General features: G+C 38.3%; 4 protein-coding genes across 8 annotated transcripts; 2 read left to right on the forward strand and 2 right to left on the reverse strand.

Annotated features, from left to right (window-relative positions):
* The first annotated feature begins 1736 nt into the window (after positions 1-1736).
* On the forward strand, positions 1737-2842 carry LOC6651434 (cilia- and flagella-associated protein 36). Its single transcript, XM_002073547.4, has 4 exons — positions 1737-1839; positions 1897-2102; positions 2166-2326; positions 2380-2842. The coding sequence occupies exons 1-4, from the start codon at positions 1737-1739 to the stop codon at positions 2840-2842; spliced, it is 933 nt and encodes a 310-aa protein (XP_002073583.1).
* Positions 2843-2867: 25 nt separating this feature from the next.
* On the reverse strand, positions 2868-7973 carry LOC6651435 (leucine-rich repeat-containing protein 40). 5 transcript variants are annotated; one of them, XM_023180539.1, is made up of 13 exons: positions 7910-7973; positions 7305-7378; positions 6426-6748; positions 5610-5800; positions 5353-5556; positions 5076-5199; positions 4830-5002; positions 4355-4767; positions 4042-4302; positions 3807-3950; positions 3557-3745; positions 3308-3493; positions 2868-3244 (listed from the first exon to the last, which is right to left on the reverse strand). In XM_023180539.1, the coding sequence occupies exons 2-13, from the start codon at positions 7307-7309 to the stop codon at positions 3139-3141; spliced, it is 2319 nt and encodes a 772-aa protein (XP_023036307.1). In that variant the 5' UTR covers positions 7310-7378; positions 7910-7973; the 3' UTR covers positions 2868-3138. The 5 variants fall into 5 exon arrangements, with proteins under 5 accessions (XP_023036307.1, XP_002073584.2, XP_023036309.2 ...); XM_002073548.3 differs by lacking the exons at positions 4042-4302; positions 7910-7973; XM_023180541.2 differs by lacking the exons at positions 6426-6748; positions 7305-7378; positions 7910-7973 and adding an exon at positions 5867-6360.
* LOC6651436 (carotenoid isomerooxygenase) lies at positions 7929-10342 on the forward strand. The gene is made up of 4 exons (XM_002073549.4): positions 7929-7989; positions 8325-8833; positions 8893-9907; positions 9966-10342. The coding sequence occupies exons 1-4, from the start codon at positions 7945-7947 to the stop codon at positions 10239-10241; spliced, it is 1845 nt and encodes a 614-aa protein (XP_002073585.1). The 5' UTR covers positions 7929-7944; the 3' UTR covers positions 10242-10342.
* Positions 10264-12194, reverse strand: LOC6650402 (adenosine deaminase 2). Its single transcript, XM_023180547.2, has 6 exons — positions 12029-12194; positions 11491-11976; positions 11259-11428; positions 11010-11191; positions 10811-10947; positions 10264-10746 (listed from the first exon to the last, which is right to left on the reverse strand). The coding sequence occupies exons 1-6, from the start codon at positions 12096-12098 to the stop codon at positions 10289-10291; spliced, it is 1503 nt and encodes a 500-aa protein (XP_023036315.1). The 5' UTR covers positions 12099-12194; the 3' UTR covers positions 10264-10288.
* Between the last annotated feature and the right edge of the window lie 1579 nt (positions 12195-13773).

Below are 13773 nucleotides of genomic sequence, written 5' to 3' on the forward strand. Positions count from 1 at the left end.
ATGCACTTCTAACTTGAATATTTTTTTCCATTGTCTAACCAGCAATTGTTTTGTTAAATACCCAAATGAAATTACCATAGCCAACTTTACAAATTTTGTTTAAAACTATCAGTTAATGAACCGCACACAGAAAAAAACCATCAAACAATACTGATATACCTATATAACTTTCATTAGCCCCTTTTAGCGCTCTGTTGCAAATGAACCTTGTATATAATTTTAGTCAGTCCTCATATCGAATTAGTTAATAGTCGGCTTACTTCATGTCTAGCACCACTTAACGATACAACAACAACAATAACAACAAATTGGAAAAATGTATAACGTTTTTGTATAATATAGCCTACATTAATCTGATCTGAGGTTATTTCTAGATATGTATCGAAGAAAGAAGATTCACACATATTGCAGATTCTTCAGACTGTATAATTAAGTAAATTGTTGCACAAATTCTTTCACATAGCAACAATATTATCAACAAACAAGAACAACCAAGATAACTGATAATGATAATTACAAATAGAACGTATAGTTAATACAGAATGAGGATAACAAAACAAAACAAAAAAAAAAAAAAAACAATAAAATATATACATATAGTATTCTTACGTTTTCCATTTAAGTTTTTTGTTTTTGATTTGGAAATTCAAATATATTTAAATACATTTGGAACCACCCCCAGAAAACTACGGACATTCAGACACACAGACATCATACAAGATATTGATATTTCAAATTCACAGCGATCTAGCTTCATTGCTAATTAAGGTGTAATCAAGTTATTTGTTAATAATCGTATTTGCCATGTTGCGTATGCGTATACTTTACTACATACATATTTATTTTAGTTTTTAATAAATTGCATATTTCAAAAACTGAGAATGGTTTCCTCTGCAAACAAAACAAAGAAAAAAAAAACGTTTCCAACTCTCCTTAAATACACCGTAAACTTGGAGCAATCGACCAATATCGCCACCCTCACACAACCCTCAAGCGCCCCTCTTTATTACCCACATATGCATACGACAAATATATATATATATATATAAAACATAATTGAAGATTACATATATCCTTCCATGTTGTTGTTTTTGTTTGATTGATTGAACTGCAACAATAAAACGCAACCGCAGAGTGCATAAAACAAAAGAACATAAAAATAATAATAAAATGAAGCAACTAAGCGACAAACATAAAAGAAAAGAAAACAAAAAACGAATACAGAATGAATGAAAGAACTATAGTTTATACATAGTATTTATATGAAAATCGTGTATTGTATATGATATGCTGTCTAATCCCTAATCCTAACACACATACCAATTACATATATAATTTGGAATAATTTTTAGTTGTTTAAACATCCATGCATAAAAACGCGGATATATATATGAACTCTATATATTATGATTATGAGTAAATTAAATCATAGTTTTTAATAGTTTTTAAACGGAAACAAAAAAAAAAAAAAAAAAAAAAAAAACAATGGCAAAGTGTTCTTCATAGTGTTTTATTTCCCATCATTTGTAAGTTGGTAAAAGTTTACCATGTCGATACAGTGGGTGTTGGATTTTCTCGTCTAATTCAAAGAAACACACCCATTGTACAGTGGTTAGTCATGTTGCCATGGCAACCATTTCAAGGACCAAACAAAAAGTTGAAGCCAAAACGTACTCTGACAACGAATTATTTTCCAATTTTCCTAAAGTCATTCACTCCACTGTGTTTATAGGAAAATGTCGGCTGAAGATTCTTGGGTATTTGATTCCTTGGTTTGCTTTCTCCACGGACCCGTTTGGAATGCACCATTGCAAACCTTTATCGAACAAAAATCCCTTGGTATGTAAACACAATTAGCGGCTACGTCATTCCCAAATCTCATATTGATTCCCCCAGTCTTCGATCCCAATCTTCAACTTGATGAGAATAATCCGGACATACAACAAATTCATGAGGAGTATAAAAATTTGGTCGACTATATGCTTGGTAGCTTCATGGAGGAAATGCATATAACCCCAGAACAATTTGAAGTGGCCTGCATGGAGGGTCGTCAGGCTCAGGGGGATAATCCCTTTCAGTTTCACCAGGTTCTCTTTCAGCAGGTACTTTGGACACCTTTTTTTGAAAGCGTGTATAAAAATTGGGATTGGTTGAATGTATTCTAGATATGGGCGGCCAATGATTTAAAAATATTCATACGCATGATGACGCAACGCAACGTGGAACTGCAACTACAGGCCTTGGATCTCATAGAAAAAAATCAATTGGCCCATCTAGCCGGCACAGGCGATGGCGATAATGCCAGTGCGACAGGCTCCGACCACGGGTAGTGTATTTTATATTTTCCTATATCTTCTATCTAAACTATATATTATATAGCGATGCAGCCGCTAGCATCGATGTGGACGAATTGATTGCCAAAACTGTTGCCGACGAGCTGGAAAGTCCTGAAGCGGCCTTAACGCCAGAGCAAGAACCCAATATCGATTTGGTCAATGACAAGTTTCAACGTTTAAATTTGTTTTTCGAACAAGAGGATAAGGTGGATCCCAATGATGTGGTCTCGCGACAGGAATACTTGCGCCAACAGCGAGATAAAATTGTTGAAATAAAGAAACAAACGCGTGCCAAACAGCTTCAGGATACAATGGCACGCACTAGTCCACCAGATGCAGGAGTTCGTCCGAGTTCTGCCCAGGTGGCCCAGCAATTACTCGAGAATGGTGGAAAGACAATTGATCTTACAATGCCACCGCCATTGGAAAGCGAGGAGAATGCGGCTCTTCAGCTTCGCCGCACCTTGGCCAAGCGGCTTCGCAGCGAGGTTGTTGAGCACAATTAGAAACAAGAGGAGGACATCGAATCGATTTCGTTTTCTATGTACATTAATTTATTGCAAGCTTTTTGGCCAGTTTAGTTACACTTATTAGTAAGTTTGAATGCATCGTGCTGACTAGTAGTTTGGGAGAGTGTATTATGTATAAGGTACTGGGCGCAACTCAACATTGTTTGAAATGAGTGCTACTATAAGAATTTAAAGATAATAAACACAAAATAAATCCAAATATGTCTGAAAATTGTGCAGAGAATGTAGAAATTGTAAAAGAAATCAATGTAAACTAAACATTTTGTCGTTTTCTAAGTTGGTATACGATCCCTTAGGTACGACATAATAGACTCAGTGCCCTTTATTAGAATTTGATGACGGGGCTGACGGAATGGATTGCCTATTAATTCCAGGTGACTGTAAATCGCAAGGAGGGTTAATCAATTATTGATATCATAATAATTTATGCAATATTCTTACGTTATATTAGTCAAATTGCCCAATATTGGTGGAATAAACTCAATATCATTGTTGCGTAAATCTAATGTGGCCAAACATGACATAGCTTTCAGTCCGGATACATTTAATTCTTTGATATGATTTTCACTTGCCACTAGAATTTCCAGACGCTGCAACTCATATAAACAGCTGGGTATACAGTCAAAACTGCAAGAATATTTATTAATTAACTATACATTTGTCTGAATAGAGTCCGAGTATAAATCTCACCGATTATTTGCAATATTTAGCTCACGCAGTGTATTCAAAACTCCAAACTCTTTTGGTAACTCTTTAAGCAAATTGTTGGACAAATTTAAAAAGGTAATACGCGTAAACTGCGATATAAATTGCGGTACAAAACTTATAAGATTATGGGATAATACCAGTTCCTTAACCAGATCACGCATATATTGTAAACTGTAGACCAAAAAGGTTGTTAAAACAAATGTTCACTTAGTTTGCTTAACATTTTGCCTACCCATTTGGCAGAGTTCCCAGTTTGTTGCGGGCAAAGTCTACTACATTTACATTCTCTGATCTGGCTATTTCAAAGACCTGATCCGGTACATTAGTTAGTTCTTCCAAATTTACAGCTAATGTATGCGTATGACGTAACTTGTATCTGCAAGATAAAAGTTGATTAAGATTAGTTAGATACGATTGAAATATTTTAAATGCTATCAAAATTATATTTAAAGCTGAAAATACACTACACCCAACGTTTATGTACGGCATATGAGTTGCTGCTGCTATTAGAATATGTGTTCTGCTGATACATGGAGGCAAAGCCATTAAAACGATTTGGATAAGACATAGGTTGCTGTTGGAGGTAATGAGCGGCATGACCGTAATAATGCTCTTGTTGATAATTCTCAGGCTCATATTGTCGTTCCTGTATTTGAGGATTTGAATAAGCGGCGCAAAAGCGACTATTCCGCATACACTGCTGACACTGACACTGATGGAGCTGGGAGCTAGCTGAAGGCGTGATTAAGTGCACTTTGTAAGGACCCCTATGTTACATACCTATCGGGAAAATTCTCAGGCATTATGCCATCATTTGTTTGACCGCCACCAAGACGCAAGGCATCCATGGTTTCTGTTAGAGAACCGCCACTGCCACTGCCACCATTGGCTCCGCCCTTTTCCTTGGGCTGGGCCTGGGCTCGATCTTGCAGAACCTTTAATATACGCGTTGTGCCACATTGTATAATATCGCGTCGTATTGTCTTGATGGGATTACCCTCGACTTGGAGGTTCACCAAGTGGGCCAATGAAGAAAGAGTGACTGGCAAAACGCTTATAGAATTATTTGACACATCCAGACGTTGAAGATTCCGTAGTAGACACACTTCATCTGGCAGCTGCGTTATCTGATTATCACGCAAATCAAAAATCTTCAGGTGTGGCAAATTAGTGCACAATCCTTTGGGTATGCTCTGTCGGATATCAAAAGCTATAGGGTATATTGAACATTTAATTTCTAAATATATGTACTTACGGTTATATAATTATTGCTGGCATGCACTTCAGTTAGAGCTTCATTGCCCTCGAATTCGGGTAATTCTTTGATATCATTATGCTGGATATATAGACATTCGAGTTTCCGTATTAAGCCCATGTCATCAGGTAATTTGATTATATCATTTTGCATCAAATCCAGTTTTTGGAGAACTTTCGAATTGGGGGAAAAAAAGTGTGAGATGATTTGGGGGCAAATCCAGAGCTTGAACCAGATGCAACTTACCGCGCATGTTAACAAGATCCGGTGGCAATTCCTTAATATGGTTATAGGGCAACAAAAGCGATGTTAGACGCACCAGGAAACCAATGCCACCGGGCAACGATTGGAGTTTGTTATGACTAGCATCCTTTTTTAGGTATTAATTGTTTGTTTTTTGTTTTTTTTTTTTACATTGGGTTGGTTAGCAAGAAGTTTGTTGTTAAGATAAAATAAATTAGTCAATTATATATCCCAAAACCAAGTTTTAGTTAATGGAGAGAGAGAGAGAGGGAATACTTACCAGCCATTCAAGCATATGCAGGTCACTTACATCCGGATTTAGCTCAGTAAATTCATTGTACGAAATATTGAGATGCCTCAGGACCGGCAAACTGAAGAGCTCACGCGGCAATTGACTTAGCTTATTGTGGCTAAGATTCAGCCGCGTGAGCTTCTCTAGTTTGCCGATCTGGGGTGGCAACTCAACCAACGCATTGTCATGCAGCTGAAAGGGAAAGGAATTTAATGTAGTCCAATGGTCTATAGTAGAATTCTTACAATCAGCACTGTCAAAGTCATAAGATTCTCAATCTTTGGTGATAGACGTGATAGAGTATTAGAGCTCAAATCCAGATTGGTTATTGGCACCTGATTCCACCAGGCATCTTCCTCCTTAATGCACAGTTGCTCCAAATTTGCGGCTTTGCTGTCTTCATCCACGTCATTAATGTCATAAAGCTTTTGTGGTACTGTAAAAAGTAAGCAGGATATAAATTTTTATTTGCGATTAGCAATTTGTTGGCGCACTACACTACAGTCATCTGGGCTGGGCTCCGGCGCTGGATCATCTAGGTCAAGCTCATCGTCGGGATCTTCGCTCTCGAGCTCATCGGCTGATGATGCCATTTGGAATTCACGTATCTGATAATAACGCCTTCGTCGCGGATAAGGACCACACATGCAAAAAGATGTGAGTTGTGCCGTTTGCCTGGAGGACGCAATTTTGATGAACTTTCGTAAAGCGTTCTGGACCGTATCTTGGGCAGTCAAAGCACTGCATAAACTAAATTGGTGTGTCACATCGAACCTAACTGTATATGAGCCGATCATCTATAAGCAGCTGCTGCTGCTACTTGGCGAAGCGTTAAATTAGCTTGACTCCTTTTATGGTCCGGAACAGGGTCGGGCTCAAAGCAAAATCACGATTATCTCACATGAAGTGGAACCACAAGGCGCTGCTGTCAATGACGTTGCTATTATACGTATGAGAAGGTTGATCCGTTGTTGTCGGTACGACCTTGGCCATGGACTTCCAGCGGTGCATTTGCCTCGCCGACACAACTGCATGTGTGCGCCTATTGTTGTTGTACTCACCGCGAGCCAAGCCCTTGTTCGATAGATTTAGATTGCCCGATCTGCGTGCCAGTTTCCACAATTGCTTGGTAAGCACTGCATCATCCTCACGTGTCTGACGCTCGTGAAACACAGGTTGGAAAGAGTAATTGGGTCGCGGGCGTGGTGGTATTGGGCGCTGCGGTGGATTGCTGCGTGGAATACGACTACCCGTGGCCGATCCTCGACCTTTCTCTTCGCTCATATCGTTACTGGGGCAGCCGTAGTGGGTGAAACAGGAATGTCCCAACTCGTAACCACCTCCAAACGTTTCCAACGCTTCAGCGTTTGTATAATTGTTAAAGCTATAGTAGAATTGCACAAAACATACGAATAGAAAAATATATCTAGGATCCCTAATTAAAAGTCGCAAACTATTTTATGTTTTTGAATTGAAGTCGGAGTATGTAGCTATTTTGTGTTTTTAATTTTGGAACAGCTGTTCGCGTTTGACAAGCTGTTAATCTAACAGCAGCATGAGGGTCTGTTATGTAATGTTATGTTTAAGGTCACATTGGGCGGGAAATTTAAATGTTAAAGTTTTCGAATTTGAAGCTAACTGACCAAAAAAAACTGCGTCCCAACATGTTTAGCTAAGAGAAGAAGAACAATTAAAATTGATATTATATTGCAGCTGCAATTACTTAAATCTGGGGCAATGTTCGAGATGCACCTGCATTGCAATAATTTTTTATCATAGACATTTAAATTGCTCAGAATAGGCCTCTCAGCCTTAGATTTAGCTCTTTGTTGTTTTGTAATTGATTTGATCATGAACTTAAGACTGAGACCACGTGGCGTATGCGCAATTGACAAACAACCTAAAAGATTTATAATTTTATAACTGGTACGGGTACTTACTTCATTATTAACTTGATGCGGCTTTGCTTTTTTGTCGTTTCTTTTGTTTCACTTGTGTTGTTGGGCTTCTTCTGCTGGGGATAGAGAAGGAGGGAGAATCGTCGTTACTTTGAAGCAAGGTCAGCCAGAAAAGTCAGTCAGTGGGGATATATTGAATTTCAATATGTATATCGTTTTTCTAACGCCCAAACTAAAATGTTAGTACATACATTTCATGAGGGGAGCGCTCTGCCTAAACGAAGCGGCAAAAATGCTAGAACCTCCCCCCTCACTCCCCCATAAATTTGTCTAGTTCTATTTGCTTTTGCATTGATGCTAACGACGCCGGCTCTACTGTCAATCAAAATTATGAATAACGCTAAAGCAAAACGTAGCTAGCGTAGGGTCAGTTGCCTCCAATTGGTCGCCACCACACCACCCACCCACTTAGTCACCCAACCAACCAACCAACAATCCATCCATTCATATCTACCCTTAGTCGACGAGGTGAGAGCACTTTTGGAAAACTTGCCAGTTGTTATTTGCTTTTCTATTGAGGTGCTTGGGACAGCAAAAAGCGGTGACAAGAACTTTTACTGAAATTGCATCAGACGCTCCAGATTTACCTCTACTCCTGGATATATATGCTGACTTTATCGTAATGGCAACCGGAGCCTTTAAAAGTTTTATACGTGATTTCTTTGCGGTCAGTTTTATAGAGTCTTAAAATTGTGATCGAACCAAATTCTTTGTGATTTCTAATAAAATTTTAATAATTTTGCCTAACATTTGCCGAAAATATATCTAAAACACTTTGACAGAATTGTTAAATATGTTTGAAAAGTCTCAATATGAAATTGAGTTTTTTTTTGCGAGCCATTTCAGTGGATTACATTTCGCGTGTGGGAAAATGGACAGTCAGTCAGTGCGTTTAGCCAGTGGATAATCCACATTAATCTCATGGCAAAAATGTGACCCACACGTGAATGGTATATAAAAATCAATACTATTTTGAAATGAATTTGCGGAATCTTTTCGCAGGCTAAATACGATGATAAACGACTCGATCCCAAGGCAGAGAAACTGGATGGTAATGGTCGCTATTATCCCAATTGCAAATCGGACGTTTGGTTGCGTTCGTGTGAACGTGAGATTGTGGATCCCATCGAGGGACATTTGAGCGGGCATATACCCAAATGGTTAAATGGTAGTCTACTGAGGAATGGTCCTGGTAGCTGGAAGGTAGGCGATATGACATTTGGCCATCTTTTTGATTGCTCGGCACTGCTGCATCGTTTTGCTATACGCGATGGCCGTGTTACCTATCAGAATCGTTTTGTCGACACGGAAACATTGCGTAAAAATCGGGCAGCTCAACGAATTGTGGTCACAGAGTTTGGAACAGCATCCGTACCTGATCCTTGTCATACGATCTTTGATAAATTTGCTGCCATATTTCGAGCAGACAGTGGCACGGATAACTCTATGATATCCATTTATCCATTTGGCGACGAGTATTATACCTTTACCGAGACACCGTTTATGCATAGGTAGTCAGATATTTAGGATATTACAGATATTAGCACTTGAAATCTTTTTTCTATTGCAGAATTAATCCATGCACTTTGGCCACTGAGGGAAGGATCTGCACCACCGATTTTGTGGGCGTTATCAATCACACTTCACATCCTCACATTGTGCCCAGTGGAACAGTTTACAATTTGGGCACTACCATGACAAAGTCTGGTCCTGCCTATACAATTATCTGTTTTCCCAATGGCCATCAGATGTTCGAGGATGCTCATGTGGTGGCCACATTACCCTGTCGCTGGAAACTTCATCCCGGCTATATGCATACATTCGGCCTAACCGATCATTACTTTGTTATTGTCGAGCAGCCTCTGTCCGTGTCTTTGACAGAGTATATAAAATCTCAACTTTACAATCAAAATCTATCCGCCTGTCTAAAGTGGTATGAGGATAAGCCGACATTGTTTCATCTGATTGAGCGATCAACGGGCAAATTGGTTCAATCCTATGAATCGGAAGCCTTCTTTTATCTTCACATTATCAATTGCTTTGAACAGGACGAACATGTCATTGTGGATATTTGTTGTTACAAGAACCCTGAAATGATTAACTGCATGTATTTGGAGGCCATTGCCAATATGCAAACCAATGCCAACTATGCAAAGTTATTCCGTGGACGTCCCTTGAGATTTGTCTTGCCTTTGGGTGGGCAGGCAATGACATCCGGCAAACGAGCAAAAGGCTTAGTGAAGTCATTTTCTCTGGTGGGTCTTGGCACGGCGCAACCTACGCGGCTAAAGCATTCTGTTTCCGAATTCGTGGACATATCCTATTTAGCCACAAATGCCACAAATGTCGAGAAGACAGGAGAGACCAAGCGTATGCGCTATGATGAGGACTCCATTAACTTGGTTACACTTAAACATAGTCAAGCCGAGGCTTATCAAGGCACAAATGCAATCTATCTGAGGCCAGAAATGCTCTGCGATTGGGGCTGTGAGACTCCAAGGATCTACTATGAACGACATATGGGTAAAAACTATCGTTACTTCTATGCCATTAGTTCAGATGTCGATGCTGAAAATCCTGGCACGGTAAGTAGATCTAATCTACATAAGCTTCTCAAGCTGATTTCTCATTTCATGAATCAAGCTCATCAAGGTAGATGTTTGGAAGAAAACCACCTTGACCTGGTGTGAACGAAATGTATATCCCAGTGAGCCGATATTTGTGCCCTCGCCAGAGCCGCAAAGCGAGGACGATGGTGTCATATTGGCTTCCATGGTTGTCGGTGGTCTCAACGATCGTTATGTGGGCTTAATTGTACTCTGCGCCAAGACAATGACCGAACTGGGACGCTGTGACTTTCACACAAATGGGCCAGTACCCAAATGTCTTCACGGATGGTTTGCCCCTTACACAGCCTAATCTATTCAGTATTCACTATATATAAGTAGTTTTAGCATATATTTCACTTAGTATTTTGGATTCAATACATTGGCAATGAACTCTTGCCACTTCCTTTGGAATACACGATTGATTTTTCGCCTTTCATCTGGTGTGAGCACGGCATACTCTATGGAATTCAGGGCCAATTGTTTTAGGAATCGCAGATCCGCCTCCGCTGGAGCCAAAGCCATGAAGGCATAGTAGAAATCATAGCTTAAACCTTTGGCTCCCCAAGTGCCGGGATCATCGGCTGATATCACAATTGGAAAGTTTTCAGCTATTAGAAAACTAGCCGGATGATTTCTTAGATCCCAGACGAAGCCCAAAACCTGATTGGATATCGGATTAACCTCAATGGCTATATTGCGTCTTTTGATGGTGGCCCAAAGTTGCGGGTGCTTGGGCAAGGCAAAGGCATGACCAATTCGTTTGGTATTCAAGAGTATGGCATCCATCATATTCCAATCACTGACACCATTCCAATCTGTAAGAAGAAGAAAATATTGTCACAAAGGGAGAAGAGAATAGATCTCATTGATTATACTCACTTGTCTCGCCGGCGTGAAAGAAATAGTTGGCCGTGCTGGGAAAATTTGATAACTCATTGACATGTTTTTTTATACGATCTCCCGTATCCTCTTGACCAATTAAATCGAAGCCTATCACAAAGTTTGGTTTGGCATGACTAAAATCAAATAAAAGCTCCATAAGTGATGAAGATTGGAATACGCGATTCTTATCACTTACTGCAGCTGTTTAAATGTGGTGATTCTTCTGGCCATTTCCTCTTCACTGGCTCGATTGCGTTTGGCATAGATCACTTTTAGACCCACAAAATCATGATGCTTTGCCTTAAACTCCTCGACAATGCGTTCCAGTTCATTGGCCACTTCCAGTGTGCTGTATGTGCGATTGTTGTCATCATACAGCTAAAGTAGAGAAAAAACGCCATTAAGGAAACTGATTAAGGGGATAGATTAACTTTGTATTACTTACGGGTGATAGAGATGCTCTAACTTCGGCATATATAATATTATCCTCACACAATTCCTCGAGAAGTCTCTTATGATAGGCACAATAGGTTGGTCGATATTTATATAGACGATCGACAGTTGTGAAAATGTTTTCGAAACGTTCCCAGATTTTTGTACGATTTCGCAAAAGAGCTTTTCGTTAAGAGATCAGATCTTATGCATTACTAGTAGAGAAATATATATAATTGTCTTACCCTCTGGCCGAGAACAATGCATATTGATGTGCCTTTCCAGTTGACGTTCATATTTATCCCGATCCTCGGCATTGATACGCTCCGTACACACATTTTGCACCTCGCTGTGACATCTAGACTGATCGTAGGTGAATATCAGTAGTCCTCTTACATCCCGGCAAGTATACAAATTGCTGGTCGTTGTTAGATTTCCCACTATCCATCTTGAACTGACCATTCCTGTATTGTGGCCATGCAAAAAGGCGCCTTTTGGCATCTTCTGAATAAAACGAAACACTTCACTCTGTCGCACAAATTGTTTGCCCTGAAAGAAATGCATGGCTGGTGGATATTTCTCAGGATTTTTTAAGCCTTCGGCAATTTCGGCACGTTTGGCATTCATTAGAATGCTATTGGCCTTTTCCTCATCAGATGTTAGCCACATATTGCCGCCCAGCGAGGCTTTTCGTTCAGTGTCCATAATCCGTTCGCGCAGTGTTTCATAGGCTGTAATCCAAAAATTGTTGATAGTATCTCACTAGAATGGGTCATTACTTACGTAACTCTGCGCCATGTAATCCATCTAGCAATAGAAACCATAAACACAACAATAGTTTCAACAGCAACATTTGTTTTCACTTCCTTCCTTCTCCAACAAAAAAAAAACAAACAAACTCACACAAAAAGAACACGTCGTATATTGTTTTTAAGTGACGGTGCTCGACGTTTGGTGTCCACCAACGAACTAACTGATAAAGCCCCATTGGAGACCCATTGCGATTGCATACAATCGCCAAAACTGTTCATGATCTTGGACGCTGGGCAGCAGAACCCAACAATAGCGACAGCTGATGCTACTACAGTTCAATGCCAACGATTAGTCCATATTATGCTGAATGGATGGGATGGGGTCGCAAAAATATCCATATGCCCCCCGTCGCAATTTTGCACAATAAATTTCATGACCTTAAAGCCTTTGATGCATACCCTGCATCAAATTAAACTGAAATTTCACGTTTAATATATTTAAAATCTTTTAAAACAAGGTTATCTCAAAATCGTTGTAATTTTTTCACTATATATTAATTTTAATTCATTTATTTCCTAATCATAGCAAAAATCCAAAAGTAAAAGCAATTCTAGAATCGCATATGCCCTTTAAAATCTAGTGTATAGTGTTTTATTTTTATCAGCATTGCTAAACTTACATACATATTTGGTATAGTACAAATATATGTATATATATTATACATTATGTGTTTTATGTATACATATTTGAATATTTTTGCATATTGTTTACTAACCCAATTCGTTTTGCGGTCACTAAATTTTCTAAATACTTGACATTGAATGCGATATCACGTGGGGATGGGGGCTTCCATATGAAAGATAATATTTATACATTTATATTAGATGAAATATAGGGAAATAATATAAGCAATACTATAAAAAATTGTTTATTTAACTTTACAGTTTCAATTTATTAATCTTACCATTAACCATATCTATCATTTTATCATTCATTCATATTTTTATTAAGCGCTGCTGGAGGAAGAAAATGGGACATGTCCTTGTAGCTATGATTTCCAATCTTTAACTAAGATAAGGTAGATTCAATAGTCAATATTTAAATGGCATAAGTTCTATAAAGCCAGAAATGATACTTTTATGCCGTGGAAGAATTCTAACAGCCCAATTTTAAAAACAATTGGGGGATTGACTTTGATCTATCGTTTTAAAAAACATAGTTTAAAAAATATCATAATAGTCATGAGACTTTAAAGGCTTTAACCTTTCTAAACTTAGTACTTCTCTTGTCTAAACTCAAAAAAGAATATATCCAGCTTTAGCTAACTACAATAATTAAGAAAATTAAGCATGTAATGAAATGAAAATGATTTACTAGAGTTATCTTTATTTATTCGAAAATTGAAAAGAAGTTAGATTTAAAAAATTTCCTAGAAAACAATATTAGCAATGTTCAGTTGGAAAGTTGAGGTTGAAAACGAACAATCGATTGAAATCAATTGATTAAAAAAAATCCTAGAAAACTATATTAACTAAGTTCATTTTAATAAAATCAAGGTTGAAAATAAATATTTTGAGTCAATTATACACAATCTTCGCTTAAGCATTAAGCATAAAAAAACATTATTCAAACATTTACTTTGTGATTTTTTGGAATCAAAGATAATGTATTTTGTTTTGTATTGTGTTGACTTACAAAAGTGAATGTAGTTTGTATATGAATCACTGTTTATATTGTTTTGCTTTTAATTAGGCATATAATTAAGTGATTTAACA

Source organism: Drosophila willistoni, chromosome 3R (genome assembly GCF_018902025.1).
Source record: "Drosophila willistoni isolate 14030-0811.24 chromosome 3R, UCI_dwil_1.1, whole genome shotgun sequence".
In the NCBI taxonomy this organism is placed as follows: Eukaryota; Metazoa; Arthropoda; class Insecta; order Diptera; family Drosophilidae; genus Drosophila; species Drosophila willistoni.